The sequence below is a fragment of the Palaemon carinicauda genome, chromosome 8, assembly GCF_036898095.1.
Source record: "Palaemon carinicauda isolate YSFRI2023 chromosome 8, ASM3689809v2, whole genome shotgun sequence".
Classification (NCBI taxonomy): Eukaryota; Metazoa; Arthropoda; class Malacostraca; order Decapoda; family Palaemonidae; genus Palaemon; species Palaemon carinicauda.
Window position 1 is genome coordinate 126,019,407 of NC_090732.1, and position 24,050 is coordinate 126,043,456.

General features: G+C 37.1%; 1 protein-coding gene across 3 annotated transcripts in view; it reads right to left on the reverse strand.

Annotated features, from left to right (window-relative positions):
• The window catches only part of LOC137645894 (fumarate hydratase, mitochondrial-like), a 53,618-nt gene that overhangs the window by 23,136 nt on the left and 6,432 nt on the right, over positions 1-24,050 (reverse strand). For all 3 annotated transcript variants that reach the window (XM_068378923.1, XM_068378924.1, XM_068378925.1), the window contains 5 exons: positions 21,903-22,037; positions 20,442-20,606; positions 13,095-13,220; positions 12,714-12,869; positions 10,288-10,464 (listed from right to left, as the gene is read on the reverse strand). In XM_068378923.1, the coding sequence (XP_068235024.1) occupies positions 10,288-10,464; positions 12,714-12,869; positions 13,095-13,220; positions 20,442-20,606; positions 21,903-22,037 (759 nt within the window). The remainder of the gene's footprint in view (positions 1-10,287; positions 10,465-12,713; positions 12,870-13,094; positions 13,221-20,441; positions 20,607-21,902; positions 22,038-24,050) is intronic.

Here is a 24,050-nt window from a genome sequence, read left to right on the forward strand (position 1 = left end):
TTGCAAGTAAATAGCCCCAGTTGCATTATCTACAAATTCATGCCTTAATTTTGAGGCCAGCAAAAAAGCCAAGAATAAAAACAATAAAGGATGCCAAACTCTAGACTGGAATGATATTCCCGATATGGCTTTGGCTAGGCTCATTAATCACAATAAGAATATCTTACCATCTAAGTCTGTGAAGGATAAGAAGTAGAGTACTTGTATCTTCAACACCTACGTGTCAATATCCAGAAAAGTAACCTGTTTCCATAACATTCCTTTAGCTTTCAAAGCTAACCAAATGTTTTGGAGTATTAATCTTGCATCACTTTCTAACAACAAAGGAAAACAGTGTCCAAATTGCCTGTTAATGATGCCAGAATTCACAATAGTGAAACAACTTTCCTATAAACTTTTTTGGATTAACGAATATAACTATCAAATCAGCTGTCCTTCTTTCACTACAGAGCGTAGTGCAAGTAAATAGCTCCAGTTGCATTATCTACACATTCATGCCTTCATTTCGAAGCCAGAAAAAATGCCAATTCAACAGAATAAAAACAATAAAGGATGCCAAACTCTGGAATGGAATGAAATTCTCGATATGGCTTTGGCTAGGCTCATTAATGACAATAAGAACTAGACCTTACCAAATATAATACAGTAATATCGTACCATCTAATTCTGTGAAGGATAAGAAGTAGAGTACTTGTATCTTCAACACCTAAGTGTCAATATTCAGAAAAGTAACCTGTTTCCATAACATTCCTTTAGCTTTCAAAGCTAACCAAATGTTTTGGAGTATTAATCTTGCATCACTTTCTAACAACAAAGGAAAACAAGTGTCCAAATTGCCTGTTAATGATGCCAGAATTCACAATACTGAAACAACTTTCCTTTGAACTTTTTTGGATTAAGTAGCATAACTATCAAATCAGCTGTCCTACTTTCACTACAGAATGTAGTGCAAGTAAATAGCTCCAGTTGCATTATCTACACATTCAGCCTTAATTTTGAGGCCAGCAAAAATGCCAATTCAACAGAATAAAAACAACAAAGGATGCCAAACTCTAGACTGGAATGATATTCCCGATATGGCTTTGGCTAGGCTCATTAATGACAATAAGAACTAGATCTTACCAAATATAATACAGTAATATCGTACCATCTAAGTCTGTGAAAGATAAGAAGTAGAGTACTTGTATCTTCAACACCTACGTGTCAATATCCAGAAAAGTAACCTGTTTCCATAACATTCCTTTAGCTTTCAAAGCTAACCAAATGTTTTGGAGTACTAATCTTGCATCACTTTCTAACAACAAAGGAAAACAGTGTCCAAATTGCCTGTTAATGATGCCAGAATTCACAATAGTGAAACAACTTTCCTTTAAACTTTTTTGGATTAACGAATATAACTATCAAATCAGCTGTCCTTCTTTCACTACAGAGCATAGTGCAAGTAAATAGGTCCAGTTGCATTATCTACACATTCATGCCTTCATTTCGAAGCCAGAAAAAATGCCAATTCAACAGAATAAAAACAATAAAGGATGCCAAACTCTGGAATGGAACGAAATTCCCGATATGGCTTTGGCTAGGCTCATTAATGACAATAAGAACTAGATCTTACCAAATATAATACAGTAATATCGTACCATCTAAGTCTGTGAAGGATAAGAAGTAGAGTACTTGTACAGTGGAACCTCTACATCCGAACGTATCTACATCCGAATTTTCCAACATCCGAAGTAAAATTCGAGCAAATTTTTGACTCTACACCCGAATTTTATTTCGACACACGAAGCAAGCAATTTTCGTCGTACCGGTTGTATCCGAATTTTTCGACACGCGAAGTACAATTCGAACACGTTCCTACTCTACACCCGAATTTTTTTTTCGACACCCGGAGTAAACAATGCGTAGTCGGTGCTCATAGCGCCTGATTTGTTTTTTATTTCCGCCAATAGAAGGCAGCACTTCAAACTCGGAGGGACCCTCAATTAGCGTGGCTTGGGTCAGTCCTCTGTTCTCTTTGGCTTTGTGTGGTAGTGCCATGTGCGTTCTGCTATTAATTGTGTTTTAATCGTGATTTTTTACGTTCATCCTTTTACGGTATTTTACGAAAATCATGGGTCCTAAAAGGCTTAGTTTCGCAAGTGGTAGTGGTAGTGGTGAGAAAAGGAATAAGGGAATGCTTTCTTTAGAAGTAAAGCAAGGAATTATTGAAAAGCATGAGCGTGGCGTCCGTATGAGTGAACTTGCAATAAGTTCCGCGAAAATAAAAGAGGTGTTAGGAAAATATCAAGATGTGGTCGACTTCATCGACAAATACCATCCAAAGAAATTGCAGGTTTGTCGTGTAGTTGCGCAGTTTGATGATGTTTCCCTAACTTATTTTCGAAACATTCTGAAAAGCGATAGCTTCTTTAAAAAAACTACGAAGCGAACTCGTGATGAAGAGGAAGGAAGTGGTTCAAGGAAAACAGCAAAGAGTGAAGAGAAAAAAATTCAATCAATTTTAAGTGTAGAGAGTGAAAGTGATTAAAATTAATCATCAAAAAGAAAAAAAGAAAATGTAAAAAAAAAATATAAATTATAAAAAAAAATAAGCTAAGTTATGTTAAAGTTCACTTAGTGTAAGTTAGAATAAGTTATGGTAGTGTACGTTTATCGTAGTTAACCTCTCTACCTCCTCGCCGCCCGTCCGTCTCCTCTCTGCGTAGCAAGACTAACAACACCTGCGCTGGAGTTTCTAAGGTAAAGTGACGCTAAAAACCCGTTTCTTATTTATCATTTTTTGCTAATTCTTCTTATTTACATGTCTATTCTTCTTATTTACATGTCTATTATCTAATTTAGTGTTCATTATTCTCATGGGAAAATTATGTGTAGTAGTTTATAAAGAAGTTATCATAGGTTTTTGGGCTCAACCACGGATTAATCCTATTTCAATGTATTCTTATGGGAAAATTCGTTTCGACATCCGAACATTTTCTACATCCGAAGTTGGTTCTGGAACGGATTAAATTCGTATGTAGAGGTTCCACTGTATCTTCAACACCTACGTGTCAATATTCAGAAAAGTAACCTGTTTCCATAACATTCCTTTAGCTTTCAAAGCTAACCAAATGTTTTGGATTATTAATCTTGCATCACTTTCTAACAACAAAGGAAAACAAGTGTCCAAATTGCCTGTTAATGATGCCAGAATTCACAATAGTGAAACAACTTTCATTTAAACTTTTTTGGATTGACGAATATAACAATCAAATCAGCTGTCCTTTCACTACAGAGCGTAGTGCAAGTAAATAGCTCCAGTTGCATTATCTACACATTCATGCCTTAATTTCGAGGCCAGAAAAAATGCCAATTCAACAGAATAAAAACAACAAAGGATGCCAAACTATAGACTGGAATGATATTCCCGATATGGCTTTGGCTAGGCTCATTAATCACAATAAGAATATCTTACCATCTAAGTCTGTGAAGAATAAGAAGTAGAGTACTTGTATCTTCAACACCTACGTGTCAATATCCAGAAAAGTAACCTGTTTCCATAACATTCCTTTAGCTTTCAAAGCTAACCAAATGTTTTGGAGTATTAATCTTGCATCACTTTCTAACAATAAAGGAAAACAGTGTCCTAATTGCCTGTTAATGATGCTAGAATTCACAATAGTGACACAACTTTCCTTTAAACTTTTTTGGATTAACGAGCATAACTATCAAATCAGCTGTCCTTCTTTCACTACAGAGCGTAGTGCAAGTAAATAGCTCCAGTTGCATTATCTACACATTCATGCCTTTATTTTGAGGCCAGCAAAAATGCCAATTCAACAGAATAAAAACAATAAAGGATGCCAAACTCTAGACTGGAATGATATTCTTGATATGGCTTTGGCTAGGCTCATTAATCACAATAAGAATATCTTACCATCTAAGTCTGTGAAGAATAAGAAGTAGAGTACTTGTATCTTCAACACCTACGTGTCAATATCCAGAAAAGTAACCTGTTTCCATAACATTCCTTTAGCTTTCAAAGCTAACCAAATGTTTTGGAGTATTAATCTTGCATCACTTTCTAACAATAAAGGAAAACAGTGTCCTAATTGCCTGTTAATGATGCTAGAATTCACAATAGTGACACAACTTTCCTTTAAACTTTTTTGGATAAACGAGCATAACTATCAAATCAGCTGTCCTTCTTTCACTACAGAGCGTAGTGCAAGTAAATAGCTCCAGTTGCATTATCTACACATTCATGCCTTCATTTCGAGGCCAGCAAAAATGCCAATTCAACAGAATAAAAACAATAAAGGATGCCAAACTCTAGACTGGAATGAAATTCCCGATATGGCTTTGGCTAGGCTCATTAATGACAATAAGAACTAGATCTTACCAAATATAATACAGTAATATCGTACCATCTAAGTCTGTGAAGGATAAGAAGTAGAGTACTTGTATCTTCAACACCTACGTGTCAATATCCAGAAAAGTAACCTGTTTCCATAACATTCCTTTAGCTTTCAAAGCTAACCAAATGTTTTGGAGTATTAATCTTGCATCACTTTCTAACAACAAAGGAAAACAGTGTCCAAATTGCCTGTTAATGATGCTAGAATTCACAACAGTGAAACAACTTTCCTTTAAACTTTTTTGGATTAACGAGCATAACAATCAAATCAGCTGTCCTTCTTTCACTACAGAGCGTAGTGCAAGTAAATAGCTCCAGTTGCATTATCTACACATTCATGCCTTCATTTCGAAGCCAGCAAAAATGCCAATTCAACAGAATAAAAACAACAAAGGATGCCAAACTCTAGACTGGAATGATATTCCCGATATGGCTTTGGCTAAGCTCATTAATGACAATAAGAACTAGATCTTACTAAATATAATACGTAATATCATACCATCTAAGTCTGTGAAGGATAAGAAGTAGAGTACTTGTATCTTCAACACCTAAGTGTCAATATTCAGAAAAGTAACCTGTTTCCATAACATTCCTTTAGCTTTCAAAGCTAACCAAATTTTTTGGAGTATTAATCTTGCATCACTTTCTAACAACAAAGGAAAACAGTGTCCAAATTGCCAGTTAATGATGCCAGCTGTCCTACTTTCACAGAAAAATCGATAGTCCTCTATCCTCCACTATTGGATATCACAACAATTTAATTCACAAACAAAATAAGATATTAAAATGATGGTAAAACTTCATGATCAACATTGTTGGGATAATGAAAAAACAAAAATATTTCAGGCCAATTGATAACATCCCACCATGTGAACACAGATGGTATAAGAGATCTGAAGCATCTAACATATATCAACATGCTCAAATTACCCAGGAAACTGCCTCACTTTTAGTGCAGAAGCAGGAAAGCTCTACAATACTGGTAAATTTAATATTTTGTTATCTTAGGGAATGATATATTCTAATGGCAATAAACAATTACTGAGAGAGTTAAACGCGAGCTTTGAGCATGATATATACTGTACATAGTAAAGGGCTTGGAATTTCTTCATTCTCACAACAAAATATTCCACCAATGAAAAGTCTGAGAAAGCTATTAATATATACCATCACCTCTATAAGGAGGTCCTCAGGTTATGATTGTCTCAGGTTATGACAATTCATCGTTACGAACAGCCGTCCTTAAAGTAATGTTACTTACAATATGACACTGGGATTTTGGTGCAATTCAAAATGCATCCTGTAGTATGAGTATAAATCAAGATCAATCCCTGTTTTACAAGAGATTTAGCCTCATACCTAATAATGAATATTTTTACTTTATTCTATACTGTATTAGACTGATTTGGGGGCATGAAGAACAATGCTATGACCGGTGAGACCATTTAAAACCCAAATTCAACGAGGGGAGAAAGCCCTACAGTTACAATATATGAAGGAAAAGTTACAAGAGGTTGGACAGCAAGAAGGAAGAGAAATTTGAGGATATAAACCAAGTGCAGCTAAGGGCAAAGGGAATACTGCAAAACCCATAAGAAGTGGGTGAAGTGCACTGACAGTATTGACCCTCTATGGAAAGGAGTGCAAGTAATTGGCTCCAGCTGCATTATCTACACCTTTTTACCTTAATTTCAGCACCAACCACCATGTGAATTTAACAGAATAAAAACAACAAAGGACCCTAAACTCCAGACTGAAATGATATTCATGATATGGCCTTGCCAAAGCTCACTAAAAACACAATGAACTAAGTCTTACTATTTAAGTCTTTGAAGAATAAGAAGTACTCATACACCTCCTATGTCTAGGTGTTACTATTCGGAAAAGTAAACTGTTTCCATAACATTCCTTTAGCTTTCAAAGCTAACCAAATGTTTTGGAATATTAATCTTGCATCACTTTCTAACAACAAAGGAAAACAGTGTCCAAGTTGCCTGTTAATGATGCCTGAATTCACAGCATAACAACCTTCCTTAAACTTTTTTGTATTAACAAGAATAACACTATAAGAGCAGTTGACCTACTTTAAAAAAAAAAATTATGATAGTCCTTATTCCTCTGGTACTGGATAAAACATTTTAATTCCCTAACAGAATGGGATATTAACATGATGATTAACATCATGACCAACATTGTTGGACTCAAACTTTTACTACTTAAAAATTATTTTTTACAAGATAAAGTTCCAGGACAGCTGTTGACATCCCACTATGTCAACAAGGATGGTAATAAAAGATTTGAAGCATCTAACATTCATTAACAAGCACAAATTACCAGGGAAACCTGTCCCACTTTTAAAGCTGAAGAATTACAATAAAGCTCTATAGTACTGGTCAATTTAATATTTCGGTATCTGAAGAAATAATGTACTATATACTGATGCCAAACATCATAATTACTTGGAAATTTGTATACGGTAAACTTCTTGGGATTGCTGCACACAGCCACATACAAAAATAAAATTTTCCGCCTAAGTTAGAACAAAATATATGAGAGAGCTGGTAATATCCTTACCTCTGAATATTGGAAACATCGCCAAAATTACTTGCAATCTGGTAGTACGAGATGTGTAATTGGGACAGCATTGCTGACTATCGAAAAACTTTCATTCATTATGCACTAGTTAACAGCTTAAAATTGGAATTAAAATAATTTATTCTTTCTAAACTCACCGGAGGTTCATTTAGCTTCCTCTTCAAAGATCCCGAAGTGTTGAACTCATTAAAAATGTCAATCTCCCATTTTCCCTCACCTAAATAGCCTCAAACTCCCAGTATACGATTGCTCATTATACGGTGGTGTATGGCAATGATAGCGGCATGGGCACCATTCAGTTTACTCAACTGAGAAATACTAATAAGGGCCTTTAAACCAATAGAATCTTTAAAGCCTCCTAATCAATATGAATTACCTGAAGTACAATCCCAAAATGCAATTATATTAGAACATCCCCTTTCACTACCAAAAGGACCCAATGACCATTAACACTCAAATAAGAAAACCAGGCTTCCCTTAAATAGAGTTTGCAAAGATTTGGTAGAAATGAAATGGAAATGTAGGATATAAAGCAAGCCCAGCTACAAGCCAAAGGAATGCTGCAAAGACCCTTATATTGCCTACAGTAAGCACATGAAATGTACTGACAAAAAATGATGCCAAACTCTAAATTTGAATGATATTTATGATAAGGCTTTGGCTATGCTTGTCAATGACAACCTGAACAACATTTTACTAATTAATACAACAATATCAACCTGTCAGTCTACAAAGGATAAGAAGTACTCTAACATCTTCAATGCCTAGGTGTCACTACTCAGAAAAGTAAACTGTTTCCATAGCATTTATTTACCTTTTGAAGATAACCAAATGTTTTGGAGTGTTAATCTTGCATCACTTTCTAACAACATAGGAAAACTGTCCAAGATGCCTGTTAATGACGCCAGAATTCACAATAGCAAAACCTCCTCCCTTAAAACTGTTTTTATATCAGCAAGCTTAACATTATCAGAGCAGCTATCCAACTTTTACAGAAAACTATGATAGTCCTCATTCCTCTAGTACTGGACAAAACCTTTTAATTAGAAAAACAGACTAGCTATTGAAAAGATTGTTAATATCATGATCAATATTGTTGGAATAATCAAACTTATACTATCTAGAAATTATTTTAAAAATAAGTTCCACAAATTACCAGGGAAAGCTAAAGAAGTACAATAAAGCTAGTACTGGTCAATTCAATATTTTGGTATCTAAAGAGAAATTTATCCTGATGCCAAAAATCATAATTACTAGGAAATTTAAGCACATGCCTGGAGCATTTTGTAAATTGAACATGGTAAAGATCTTGGGATTGATGCATACAGCCACACACAAATATTCTGCCAGATTTACAACAAAAAGTAATGAGAGGACTGTTAATATCCTAACCTCTATATATTGGAAACATTGTCAAAATTACTTGCAATCTGGAAGTATGATATGTGTATCTGGATGCTGCTCTATAAAAGCTCTTGGAGATTGCATAGGTTTATTAAATATCAACATTCATTTTGCATATGTTAACAGTTCAAAATTGGAATTGTAATAAAATCTATTATTTCTACATTCACCACTATATTCACCGGAGGTTCATTTATTTTCCTACTCAAGGCTCACTAAGTTTTGACATCTGTCATAAAAATTTAAATTCCGTGTTTTCCCCCACTTACAAAGCCACTCCCCCCCTTCCAATTGCTCATTATATGGTTCTGTGAGGCAATGATAGCGGCGTAGGTAAGCCATTCAGTTTACAAGATTTAGAAAAACTAATTAATGAACAGCCATATAAACCACTATAAACTTTATAGCCTCCAAATCAGTATGAACTACACGAACTACAAAGCCCAATTACAATTACATTAGAGCATCCACTGTCACTACCAGAGGACCCAATGCCCATTAACTCTATAAGAATATCAGGTTTGGCAGAAATGAAGAGGGAATGGAGGAAAAGTAGAAGGATATAAAACAAGTGCAGCTATGGGCCAAAGGAATGCTGCAACAGCCCTTGTAATGCCTACAATACACTACATGAGGTGTAATAACCCTCTACAGAGAGGAGTGCAAGTAAATAGCTCCAGCTGCATTATCTACACATTCTCACCTTAATTTCAAATTAACAGAATAAAAACTTCAAAGAATACCAAACTCCAGACTGGAATGATATTCACAATATGGTTTTGATTAGGCTCATTAATGATAACATGAACACTATCTAACTAAGTAATATAGTAATATTAAGCCATTTATGTCTGTGAAGGATCAAAAGTACCCTTAAATCTTTTATGCCTAGGTGTCACTATTCAGAAAAGTAACGTGTTTCCATAACATTCCTTTAGCTTTCAAAGCTAACCAAATGTTTTGGACTATTAGTCTTGCATCACTTTCTAACAACAAAGGTAAACAGTGTCCCAAGTTGCCTGTTAATGATGCCAGAATTCACAGTAGCATAACAACCATCCTTGAACTTTTTTGTATCAACAAGCATAACAGTATAAGAAAATTTGACCTAGTTTAACAGTAAAATCATGAGTCCTCACTCAGGTACTGGATAATACAATGTTTTAATTGCTAAACACAATAAGTAGTTTTGACAGAGGAAAATCTTATTTTTGGGGAGATGCTATGTGATCTCCATTGACTTTCCTGTTCAAGGCTAGAACAGAGAATCCAAAATCCAATAAGACCTGATTACCAAAGAAATATTGTTTCCCCTGTACTAGGGCTAGTGTATCAACATGCGATGCACAAATTCATTGCGTATATAGGAGACTTGCAAGTTCAGCCTCATTTGAACTTGCCATGATGGTTAACATCATAATCATAATATTTACAATAAAAAGTTCCAGGACAGCTGTCAATATCGCAGCATGTGACCAAGGTACATTGATAAAAGATTTAAAGCATTTGATATTTATACATTCTTATTATTTTGCCTTTTTATATATATATAGAGAGAATTTTACATTTTTGTTTGCCAGGTATTTCAGGATATAATTTTTATTTTCATTCCATAAGCTGACTTCAAACAGCAAATTAAGAGGTTCAGTCTGATATTGAATTTTATAATTCGAAAGGATATGTACAATATTTAGTAATTTTAATCTTCAATTGAAAATTTAGAAGATAAAAGGCATTTAAAATATACAAAATGCTACTAATTCTCCCATAACCAACAGTTTAGTTAAAAATATCACCTATAAATCATGAAAAGATATCAATACCCTTTTAAGTGATTCAAGATTTCAACTTCCCATAAAATTCATAAATAAGAATCACAAGTAATGTCTTACCTTGGCTGCCACCTTTTCAGCAAAACCAATCCTTGTGTTTAAACCAGTGCCTACAGCCGTACCTCCTGCAGCTAGAAGGTAAATTCTGGGTAAACAGGCTTTCACACGTTCAATGCCGAATTCTACTTGTTGTGCATATCCACTAAATTCTTGTCCCAAAGTCAAGGGAGTGGCATCCTGAAATTTACATAATTCAAGAATTAACTCAAATTTAGCAGATGTTTCATACGTAAATAAATCAATGTTTTTTCAAGTAATTTGTATTTCTCCTACTCATACAAAAGTGAATACCGGATAGCCAGTCTGTTAATGGCAAAATAAAATGTGAATCTTTAAAAGAAAGACTTTACAAAAAAAAAAAAGGTGAACATTTAAAAAAAAAGTAGTAAAGTATTTCTTCTTATATTACCCTAATACATGCTAACAATTATAGTTTTTAAAAGTAAAATCCCTGAATACATACAAAACCTTGAAAAAATCAGTTACACTAAGATACTTGATAAGACCTTCTCTATAGCCGACATAGATAATTTCTTCATCTGAAACCAAAAATTTAAAGATTTTTAAATCAGCCAATTAAGGCAACTACCAAAGGATTTTTATCTCTTACTAAGAAAGAATTATTACTTTATGATTTTTATTTTACAATATAAATGAATGTATTTTATGCTTTACGGTGCTTAACTACAATTATTTACTTTTCTTCCAATTCATTAGGTAGTTTTTGTGCAATTTGATTTACCTTTTCATAAACAAAATAAAGGTATAATGCAATAATATATCTGTCATATTCTACTTAACATTGCTTGTAACTACTATGGTAATTGTTTATTATCTTACGAAAGTTGAAATGCAAGCAAAACAACTGTTATCAGAACTAGTTATTCATAACAAAGTGGCTGTTGTTCATTTAGTTGTTTACAGCCAAATGCATTACTAATGATACTGTTATCATTCTCTTAAATTTTTTCAACTTAATGAACTAGAAGTTGGGATTAAAAGGTAGAGGAAAAGATGTTAGTTTATTCTAATTTGGTCTCAAAAAAGGAGCTTGCATGATACATGAGATACATAAAATAATATTTTTCTGTGAAAATGTTGGGGTCGCACATTATAATTTTTATTATCACTAGCCAAGTTACAAACCTAGTTGGTAAAGCAGGATGCTATAAGCCCAAGAGCTCCAACAGGGAAAATAACCTAGTGAGGAAAGGATATAAAGAAATATATAAAATTGTGTGCCCAAGTGTACCCTCAAGCAAGACTGCTCTAACCCAAGACAGTGGAAGACCATGGTATAGAGACTATGGCACCACCCAAGACTAGAGAACAATGGTTTGATTTTGAAGTATCTTTCTCCTAGAAGAGCTGCCTACCATAGCTAAAGTGTCTCTTCTATCCTTACCAAGTGGAAAGTAGCCTCTGAAAAATTACAGTGTAGTAGTTAAACCCCTAAGTGAAAAAAACCAGTTTGGTAAGCTTAGTGTTGTCAGGAGTATGAGGAAAGAGGAGAATGTGTAAAGAATAAGCAAAGACTATTCAGAGTATGTGTAGGCAAAAGAAATTTGAACCATAACCTGAGAGGAATCTAATGTAGTACGATCTGGCCAGTCAAAGGACCCTATAACTCTCTACCGGTGGTATCTCAACAGGTGGTTGGTGCCATTTTTTTTTTTTTTTTTTTTTTTTTTAAAGGAAAAGGTTGTCATGGTAGTTACGGCAACTTTGTGTGTTATAGGATAAAGTTTTTCCTTTAAAAAAATAAATACTTTTTTATAATTTTCATAGTTCACTCCTTTATTAACCTGACCTAAATTCCTCTGCATTAAAATAGTAATGGTCATATAAAAAAGCAAAAATTTTTTAATCAATATTTTTAAAGTACCATAATAATGACATAACGAATCCGCCTAAGGTTCAATACCTTGTTGGTTCTCACTGCCAAGTAGCCTACCTAAACAGGGGGGGTGCCCCATATTCATATAGCAGTGTAATTCCAGGGACCATTTATTTAGCTGTGAGTTAGTGGAATTGAGGTAATAACATGATAATTAGTCAGCGTACTATATTTGGCTGCAGCCTGCTAATTACTAGAATGACTCCAATGACTGCGAGGTATTTTGCGAGGCAAAAGAATGGAAAGTTTTTATTTTTGGGTAGACCTTGACAACTTTAGGTAGAAGCAACATAAATATTACAGGAGTTACATAAGAATAATCAAATGATGCATAGTATTCACTAGTTATATTGCATCAGCAACATTATTATAATAAAATTAATAACACAGTAATATCAAGAGTAATGCAGTCAACCAGGAAACTACTCCTAGCACACAACAATACAGTAGGAGCTGGAAACCTTTATATAAAATATTACTAAAAAAATACCAAAATACATGCTTTATTTTAAGGATTTCACAGACTTACTTGAGTGTGGGTGCGGCCAATCTTGATAATGTCAGCGAATTCCTTAGCTTTGGCATCCAAGGCTTTGTGCAAAGCAGATAGGCCAGGAAGAAGTGTGTTATGAATTTCAACTGCAGTTGCTATGTGCATTGCAGTGGGGTAGGTATCATTAGAACTCTGAAAGGGAACATTGCATCAACAGGTATAAATCACCTCAATGATCATGTGCTTTGGGCCAGCACAATAATGGTGCATGCTCTATTTGTTGTTCACAGATTATATTCGACCCAAATATTCCATCTACATTCTACAACAAAAAGTGTCCATTATTCATTAATTCATACATTTTGCAACAAAATAAATCACTGAACATAATTTAAATTCATCCTGCAAATGACTAACCTGACTTTTGTTAACATGGTCATTAGGATGCACAGGTGACTTGGAACCCAATTCTCCTCCAAGAATTTCTATAGCCCTATTGGCTATGACTTCATTAGTGTTCATGTTTGATTGTGTTCCAGAACCCTGTAAATTAAAAAAATTGCATTTAATTTCTCCAGAGGTTATATAGACATTTACAATGACTGGAGTTTCACAATGAATTACAGCGATTTGCATACAACACATTTAGTTATCTTAACTTTGACTTTCCTGGCTGCTTTTTCATGTACAACCATATAGAAATTAAAAGAAAAAAAATTCAAATAGATGTATCAACCTTGGGCTATTCATATGAGTTATCTTGCCAAGATTGGCATTATTAGCAGTCTGTAACAGCTGTGTATATACAGTGAATTGGATCATAATTTTAAAAGTTTCAAATGACTATCTTCAAGACAATTTGACCGCATATGGTGGCCAAGTCATTAAGATCTAGCACAATTAATTCAAGAAAACAAGGTGACAACAGACTCTCTTGAAAGGGTGCAACTCTGCCTTATTAAAATAATGCTATTTTAGGGTTACTTCAAATTACTACTGCTTTTTTGTTTTTCTGCTCTCAAAGTTTTAACACAGAAATTCTCTTAGCTTTAGTAATTTTTTTTACATGAATTATTCTACCAGTGTATAGAAGTCACATTCAAAAGTGACTTTTTTATATGGAAGTTTTTAATTTTTCTTTTCTAAAGTGAATTTGCAGCTTGTAGGCTGTAAAATGTTATTTTCCTTAGTAAAATAAATTTTTGAATATACTTACCCGATGATCATGTAGCTGTCAACTCTGTTGCCCGACAGAAATCTAAGGTCGGGATACGCCAGCGATCGCTATACAGGTGGGGGTGTACACAACAGCGCCATCTGTGAGCAGGTACTCAAGTACTTCTTGTCAACAAGAACTCAATTTTCTCCTCGGTCCACTGGTTCTCTATGGGGAGGAAGGGAGGGTCCTTAAATTCATGATCATCGGGCAAGTATATTCAAAAATTTATTTTACTAAGGAAAATAACATTTTTCAATATTAATCTTACCCGATGATCATGTAGCTGATTCACACCCAGGGTGGTGGGTGGAGACCAGCATACATGTTAACATTAGAAGCTAAGTATCCCGTATCTCATTTTAGCAGTCATTCAAAATAACAAACATAAAATAAATAAGTACCTGGTAAGGAAGTCGACTTGAACCATTACTCTGCCTTTTTAAGTACGTCTTCCTTACTGAGCCTAGCGATCCTCTTAGGATGCTGAGCAACTCCTAGGTGCTGAAGTATGAAGGGCTGCAACCCATACTAAAGGACCTCATCACAACCTCTAATCTAGGCGCTTCTCTGACCACCCGCCAAATCAACCAGGATGCGGAAGGCTTCTTAGTCTTCCGGAAAACCCAAAAATATTTCAAGAGAAAGATTAAAAAGGTTCTGGAATTAGGGAATTGTAGTGGTGGAGCCCCCACCACTACTGCACTCGTTGCTACGAATGGTCCCAGAGTGTAGCAGTTCTCGTAAAGAGACTGGACATTCTTAAGATAAAAGACGCGAACACTGATTAGCTTTTCCAAAAGGTTGCGTCGAATATATTTTGCAGAGATCTAGTTTGTTTAAAGGTCACGGAAGTTGTGACAGCTCTAACTTCGTGTGTCCTTACCTTCAGAAAGCTTGGTCTTCCTCATTCAGAAGGGAATGAGCTTCTCGTATTAACAGTCTGAAAATAATAGGATAAAGAATTCTCTGACATAGGCAAAGATGAATTCTTAACTGAACACCATAAAGCTTCAGACGGGCCTCGTAAAGGTTTTTAAAATAGAACGTAAGAGCTCTTACATAATACTCTTTCTAGTTCATTTCCAACCATACGATAAGTTTGGAATATCGAACGATATTGGTCAAGGCCGAGAAGGCAGCTCGTGTTTGGCTAGAAAACCAAGATATAGAACATGTAGCCGTTTCGGATGAAAATCCGATGTTCTTGCTGAAGGCATGAATCTCACTGACTCTTTTAGCTGTGGATAAGCATATCAGGAAAAGAGTCTTAAAGGTGAGATCTTTCAGGGAGGCTGATTGAAGTGGTTCGAACCTGTCTAACATAAGGAATCTTAGAACCACGTCTAAATTCCAACCAGGTGTAACCAAACGACGCTCCTTCGTGGTCTCAAAAGACTTAAGGAGGTCCTGTAGATCTTTATTGTTGGAAAGATCTAAGCCTCTGTGACGGAAGACTGATGCCAACATGCTTCTGTAACCCTTGAAAGTGGGAGCTGAAAGAGATCGCTCTTTCCTCAGATATAAGAGGAAGTCAGCTATTTGAGTTACAGAGGTACTGGTCGAGGATACGGATACTGACTTGCACCAGTTTCGGAAGATTTCCCACTTCGATTGGTAGACTCTAAGGGTGGATGTTCTCCTTGCTCTAACAATCGCTCTGGTTGCCTCCTTCGAAAAACCTCTAGTTCTCGAGAGTCTTTCGATACTCTGAAGGCAGTGAGACGAAGAGCGTGGAGGCCTTGGAGTACCTTCTTACGCGTGGCAGACGTAGCAGGTCCACCCTTAGGGGAAGAGTTCTGGGAACGTCTACTAGCCATCGAAGTACCTCGGTAAGTTATTCTCTCGCGGGCCAGAGGGAAGCAACTAGTGTCAACTTTGTTCCATCGTGAGAGGCGAACTTCTGCAGTACCTTGTTGACAATCTAGAACGGAGGGAATGCATATAGATCTAGATGAGACTAATCTAGTAGAAAGGCATCTAAAAGAACCACTGCTGGGTCCGGGATAGGTGAGCAAAGTATTGGGAGCCTCTTGGACATCGAGGTTGCGAAGAGATCTATGGTTGGCTGGCCCCAGGTGACCCAAAGTCTCTTGCATACATCTTTGTGGAGGGTCCAATATGTCGGAATTATTGTCCCTTCCTACTGAGACAATCTGCTAAGACATTAAAGTTGCCTTGGAAGAAACTTGTTACTAGTGAAAAGTCTAGACCTGTTGAACAGGAGAGGAGGTCACATGCGAACTCGCACCATGTCAGAGAGTAGGTCCCTCCTTGCTAGGAGATGAACATCAAAGCAGGGAGTTGTCCGTGTTCACCTCCACTACTTTGCCTTGAAGGAGAGACCTGAAGCTTTTCCAGGTCAGACGTACTGCCAGAAGCTTCTTGCAGTTAAAATGCATTGTCCTTTGACTCGAGTTCCATAATCCCGAGCATTCCCTACCGCCTAAGGTCGCACCCCAGCCTACGTCCGATGCGTCTGAGAAGAGAACGTGGTTGGGAGTCTGAACAGTCAGGGGAAGACCCTATAAAAGGTTGATAAAGTCCTTTCATCAAGTCAGACCAGACTTATCTTCCGGAAACCGGGATCGAGACCGCTTCTAGCGTCTTGTCCTTTTCCAGTGAAGAGCTAGATGAAACCGAAGAGGACGGAGGTGTAGTCTTCCAAGTGACACCAATTGAACCACGGATGACAGTGTCCTAACCAGACTCATCCACAGCCTGACAGGGCCGTGTTCCTTCTTCAGCATCTTCTGGATGGATAGCAGGGCTGGGGGTTGATCGTCTTGTTCAGCCATGTCCTCATCAGAGGGTTCCTCATCCGAAACTGATGAGGAAACGGCAACGGAGTGGGCAACGTCTGACTCGCTGAATCCGGTCGCACTGGTGGATGCGTGACGGAGCCGGACACAAGATCATGGTACTGCTGCACAGTCTGTGAACTGTCAACCATGGGGATGCGAGGAAGTACAGCGACAACCCGAAACTGTCTAGACTGTCTGGGTAGTGCAGACAACCCCTTATCGGGTTGCTGAGGTTGCCGCACTGCGTCACAACAAGTCACCTCTGCTGGTTGTTGAACGTCTTCCCAGTGACACACTGAACGTCCACAACCACCTCCGAGAGTAGCTTAACGTCAACGTGCGATTGGCAACCCACACTGGGTCGCACCGGTGGAGGAACCATCTCAACTGGCGGACGTGAGTAGGATACCTCAGCGTCAACAGGGCGTACAACCAACCGGTAGGAAGGTCGTTGGCAAGAAGGTTCTTCTCCGTAAAAAATCCTCTATCAAGGACTAAGCTTGGACTGCATGTCTTGCAACAAAGCCCAAGGTCTATGGGAGCAGGTGTGGCAACAGACGGGGTTAGCGACGGAAGCGGAACCATTTACCCTCCCTGGAAGCATGTTATGCTTTAATTAAAGTCCATAGGAGGCTAAGCAGCTTAAGGCTCCTCTCCAAATGACAGAGTCCTCAAGGGAATATCAGAAGGAGGGAGAACAGCACTTTCTCATCTACAGGAACCATGTCCGAGAAAAGCTAGGTTATCTCAGTGAGGGTTTCACTGGTGCATAAGCAGCAGACCAGAAGGCAACGTTATGAAACTGCTTGACAGTCTGTGAACTGTCAAAAACTGAACTGTCAACCCCAACAGGTGCGTGAGGACATACAGCACTGGTGTATTAGTAGCACACCAGAAGGCAATGTCATGTAACTGTTAGACAGTCTGTGAGTTGGCAACAACCAAAGCTGTGTGGGGAAGCCTCAACTCCTGACTGACTAGTTTGCTGCGGGCGAGTGGCGGTAACCACAGTGTGTTGCTGAGGCTGACACACCGTGTCAAAACACGGCAGCTTGTGGTAGCTCACGCACGGCGACGGAGAGCTCCGTGTGTCTGTGGGAGTCAGCATGCGTCTGGCAGGGTCGACTGCGCATGGGTGGAGGAGCTCTCACAACAAGAGTGTGGGAGCAGGCAGCCATGCCGGGCGCACAACCGTGGCAGGCTGTAGGCCAACGGGTGCATCGTCAACCTTCTCCGCAGTCGGAGTGTGGGAGGGTCAATATGGATAAATATCAACACAACATCGTGTTCAAATAGAAATAAATTTCTACCTCATACTTGGGATCGAACGCTAGCCCCTTCTAATGAAAGGCCAGGTCGAAACCAACCATGCCACGAGAGCCCATCTGGCAACAACAAAAGCGGAGTGCTGGTGCGTGGGAGGGACTGCCGTGGGTTGCGGAGCATGCCGCATTGTGGCAAAACACGGCAGCTTGACAGCACCTTCCCACTGCTGATGCGGTAGCTCACGCATGTCAACGGAGGGTGCAGCATGAACATGCGTCTGGCAGGGTCGACTGCGCATCGGTGGTGGAGCTCTCACAGGTGGAGTGTGGGAGCAGGCAGCCGCAGTATCTGCTGAACGCACAACCGTGGCAGGTTGTAGGTTAACAGGTGCAGTGTCAACCTTCTCAGCACGATACTCCTGCATGAAGGAAGCAAGCTGAGACTGCATATCTGCAGCATGGACCACTAGGGTCTATAAAAGACGGCAACAAACGGAGCTACTGTCCGTTGTGACTGAGGGTCTAAAACAGCTGGTGCGGCAACAGACGGAGTTACTGCCTGTTGCGGTACCACCTTGCCTCTCTCGGAAGGTGTGCAGTCGTCGAAGACTGCAGCGAGTCCGAACTGACCCAGTGGCTACACCTAGGCCGTTGGACTTGCGCGGAAGGGACCGACTTGCACTTAAAAGCTGCAAGATTTGGTCCATGGTTTCTGCGAGAAACCTCTTCCGCAGACGAGGAATAAACGGGCTCTCTCGTCTTTGTGTGGGTGGGGTGATCACGTCGGCAACGTGTGTAGATACACCCGCAACCACGGAGGGAAACGTCTGTTCGTCGATCAAGGCCTGTGGAACCCATAAGTCCTTCGACATTACTTCTCCCCTGGGCTTGGGAGCTTGTAAGAGGTATCGGACTAGGTGAACAACTGGCACGAACAGACGAACCCTCGAACGCAACACTGTAACACTTTGCGCATATCACTTTATCACTTTTGATTTTCTGTTTGCACTTATTTCACTGAACTCGAAACTTTAAGTGAAACACGCAATCCTATCCTTCATTAAAAGGTAGTAATTGCGAAAACAGTTTTACAATGCAACAGAAAAACATAATGAAAGATAAGGAATTCAGTGGCTGGAAAAGAGACTAAACACTAGATCAAATAAACTACGTTTAAAATCTCTCACCGCATAAAGCCTGGGAACAAGAATAAAACTCTAGAAACGTTTTACCTTCTTCCCCTATAGTGACTAGGGAGAAGAGTAAAAAACGAGAACAACGTTACCCGCTTGAACGAAACGTTTATTCTCCTCTCTCTCCCTCCGTCTCTATCTCCCTCTCTCTCTCTTGACTTAGAACCTGAGAGATGAGCCCAATTAAATATCGTTAAAACATATTATTTGTTAAAGGAAAAAAACTGAAAGGTTTTCCAAATAAAAAGTTCCTTTATTAGAATTAAAACCATTTAAGCTAAGAAAGAATGAACGAAACGCTAGAATCGGTTTACTCTTACTGCAACGTGAAACCGTGAAATACTCTCTCTCTATCGTAACGATAGAGCGCATGTTGAACGTTCTGAACGTCAACAACTGCGGAGACTAAACTAAACGTTAGTTCATCTTTGAAAACAGTACGAGACTATCAAAGAAATTCTTTCAAAAACATTAAAATTAAAAGGAAATACGATATGACGGGCTCAATGTTAATTAACTTCGGTTCCAAGTAAGGACCGCCTACTATTAGGAAAGGTCGCATATAAACAAACAAAAATTAATTTTTTATAAGTTTATAATAAATGGAAAGTTAATCGAAGAGGCCTAAAAATGGCGGAGAGATATAAAATAAATAGATCTATAACTTGTTAAGCAAAATTACCAAAAACCTAAACACACTTCCGTCTAAGGGAAGGGTCGGTCATTAAAAAGTGAAAGAGAGTCCATACTCTCTTCGTCACCAACACTTCCGTCTAAGGGAAGGGTCGGCCATTTAAAAGTGAAAGAGAGTCCATACTCTCTTCGTCACCATAATTAAATCTATCCAAAACGAGTTCAAGTTTTGAAATGAAGATAAAACCCCTGCATAGCGAAAGCTCAAAACTGGAATAGTGTACTTCACCAAAACGTTGTGAAAACAAATCTAGTTAGGGACGGCGTATTTAGTAGGTCTTGCCTGTGGCACGACAGAGGAAAAATTGAGTTCTTGTTGACAAGAAGTACTTGAGTACCTGCTCACAGATGGCGCTGTTGTGTACACCCCCACCTGTATAGCGATCGCTGGCGTATCCCGACCTTAGATTTCTGTCGGGCAACAGAGTTGACAGCTACATGATCATCGGGTAAGATTAATATTGAAAAATGCTATATCTTTTCATGTTTAAATGACAAAAATTAATCAATATAAAAAAGTAGTAGCATTTTTTAAAAATGTCCACCACTTTCTAACAATGCAGACTATGCAGTTATAATAAAGAAGTACTTACCGTCTGCCAGATGACAAGAGGGAAGTGCTCATTATAGAGCTCCCCACTAATGACTTGGTCAGCTGCTTGGGAAATTGCATCAGCTACGACTGGGTCTAATCCAAATTCTTTATTAACTTCAGCTGCTGCCTTCTTCAAAACTCCAAATGCTTTTATGACAGGCATCTGAAAATATTTGTAGAAAAGAATAATGAGTACAGTAACAGAAATTACGCAAAACCAAGGTAGACGAATTCATAACCTTTCTAACAGTGGAAATAATATAATGTCTAATTTTCATTTACAATTACTGTGCATGATCATGTACCTCCATATGTAATTTATATAATTTGTAATTTCAGATGATTTTTAAAGAACCATTTTTTCAAGTTGATCAAATTTTACTTTTTATTACAGAATCGTTATTCCAACTCCTTTGGTACACATCCTTGATATTTTAGCTAATATTTACATATGATGACATCTAAAATACTTATTTCAGTTGTCACTTGTGATTTGAGACAGAATAAGAAACATTATAATCGCTTCCTGTTGAATAAAATTAATGCAAAAACTCTATTGAGACAGCATCTGATATGTTAAAATCGCTCCAGATGAATGAAATTAATGCGAAAACTCTATTGAGACAGCATCTGATATGTTAAAATTGCTCCAGAAGAATGAAATTAATGCAAAAACTCTATTGAGACAGCATCTGATATGTTAAAATCGCTCCAGATGAATGAAATTAATGCAAAAACTCTATTGAGACAGCATCTGATATGTTAAAATCGCTCCAGATGAATGAAATTAATGCAAAAACTCTATTGAGACAGCATCTGATATGTTAAAATTGCACCAGATGAATGAAATTAATGCAAAAACTCTATTGAGACAGCATCTGATATGTTAAAATCGCTCCAGATGAATGAAATTAATGCAAAAACTCTATTGAGACAGCATCTGATATGTTAAAATCGCTCCAGATGAATGAAATTAATGCAAAAACTCTATTGAGACAGCATCTGATATGTTAAAATCGCTCCATATGAATGAAATTAATGCGAAAACTCTATTGAGACAGCAACTCATCCTTGTGGAAAACACAAGGATGAGTTGTACGCAAAACACATGGCATATTTTTAGAAATAATTTCCCTTTTTATTTGCATATTTTCTCTTATCACTGAAACTGTCCACTTTACCTGAATTTTGTGCACTGCTACATTTACTTCCTATCACTGGTAATTTGTCTTCACATGCAATACAGATACCATACACAATAACATTTCTATTCCATTGCCTTTGTAAATCCAATTATATGTACTGTATTACTCAGAGTAACATTACTGTTGTAGCTTTATTTTTTGGTGAGTCACCACCTGTTACAAGCTCATTTCTTATATAAATGCTCTTGTTGAATACTCCTTTCAGTTGAAAGAGAGAAAGAAATTTTGCATATCAAGGAAGAAATAATACTTACAGGCATGCGTTCAGTCTCCCCACCAATGGGGAAGTTCATGACCGATCGAACCGTCTGAGCGCCATAGTATTTGGAGTTCGGCACTTCTAGTTCTCCAAATGTATCTGCTTCCTTGCGAACACCTTCTTTGCTTCCCTAAAATTCAAAATTTCCTTCAATACTACTAATAATATTGTACTACAGTTTTAACAAAGTAAAATTACTCTTCTATTAAAATTAAAATACAGGTACTGTGAAAATATTTATAGTTAATGCATGCCTTTGGACTGAAAGTACAAAAAACTACATTATTCTACTCTGCTTACGTAACTACCATATAACAATTGCAGAAGTCAAAATTCTACTGTCTACATATATTTCAAACATGCTATACTAATTAAAGCACTCTCATTTTTCTTAAAACTTGAATGATCTACCTTTTGGTACCAAACTACTGTATGTGTTTCTACTTCTACACCATAAAAAATACATAAATAAATATTGAAATTACTTTGTGCAACATATTTAACTTGCGGAATCACTCTCGTATTCACACTAAGACCTTCGGGTGGGGTGCATATAGGGGTACGTAACCTAGAATAGCCTAGGTTAGGTTACCCCCAAAATTATGGTCTGACAGACAGTATACTAATGCATAGAACCATTGAAGTATCTATTCAAAACATAACACCCAAAATTATAGTTGCATCAATCAAATCACTGGGAATACTAATCAATACGCACTAGATAGGCTCCTATTCGCACTTTCCATATCCAACGCCAATACTGACAAGTACACAGTGGTTTGCACCTCTGTGCAATTAAAGTAATGTGTGGATACGAGAGGGATTAGAGTATACAATATCAAATATTATAAGATGTAACTAAAATAAAAAGCAACTACAATATAACTACAAATTGATGACAAAACTAAGGTAACTGAATGGAAAGTAGCTTTCTTAAGATAAATATATAGTGCTGAATCTTCAAAAAGCCTTTAAATTGAATTTACATTCATAAGACAAAGAAGCTATTACGCAGCACTTTATACAATTGGCGAGGCTATATTGAAGTGGGTAACACATTGAATAGAAATGTATTCAACTCTTTCCAAAATAATAACCCAGCAGGTATATTATTAAAAATAATATACAATTCAATAAGGAAAATAAAAACTGCCTAATGATGATTTACTGTAGAAACAATATAATGTTTTCTGAATTAGAAGTTACCCAGAAGTCTTAAATTTACAGTCCACTCTTAATTTCTACGTCAAAACTTGTAAATCAAATTTTTTTTAGATCGATAAGATTTGAATTTTAAGAGAGCTATATCAATACTTTTGTCTCAATCACATCCTGGAGAATTTTATGAATTGCTATTAAGCACAATTGTAATCAAGAGCAATTTTAACAGTTTATTATTGAGTATTTGATTGCCAAATCCTTTACAGGAGTTTTAAACAATTCCTAGAGTCTGGGGTATCCTTGTACTGTATGAACTTTCAATATGATATTTTCATTCTAAAATAAATTTTTGAACATGCTTACCCGGTAGTTATATGTATAGCTTACGTCAGGGACGTAAGCTATATATATAACTACCGGGTAAGTTATATGTTTAAAAATATAAGGTAAATCAAAAGAGATGAACAGTAAGAGGCATAGGGTTTGTGTTAGGGCTATAAAATGGCGTTCATTATAACTAGAACATAATTGTGTTTATTGATATAATAAAAGCATGCATTTAACATCAGAGCAACAACTACTATATACCAGCCTAGTGTCACTATTGGGGTGGTACAGTATTTAAAAGTTCTGGTGTTTTAAAACAATTCTTTATTTATGCAAGTCACAGGTGATAAGTATCATATACAGTAATTCTAATAATTCAAGTTGTCTCACAATTACAGCAGGATAATTGCCATGAATTATTTCCCATGGAACATTTCCCAAGGAATGGATCGGCCAACGAGGATCAATTGATTGCCCACCACTTTTCGCTGACTTTACCTTATTGGATTTTTTTTCTTTTGAGGAGTATCAATACACAAAGTTTATTGTCAAACCAATTAGTGTTGGTGATCTAAAAAAAAACATCAAGAGATGCATTTCAAGAAATCAATAAACAAATGGAATTGTGCAACACTCGTTTATTGTAGAGCAAAAG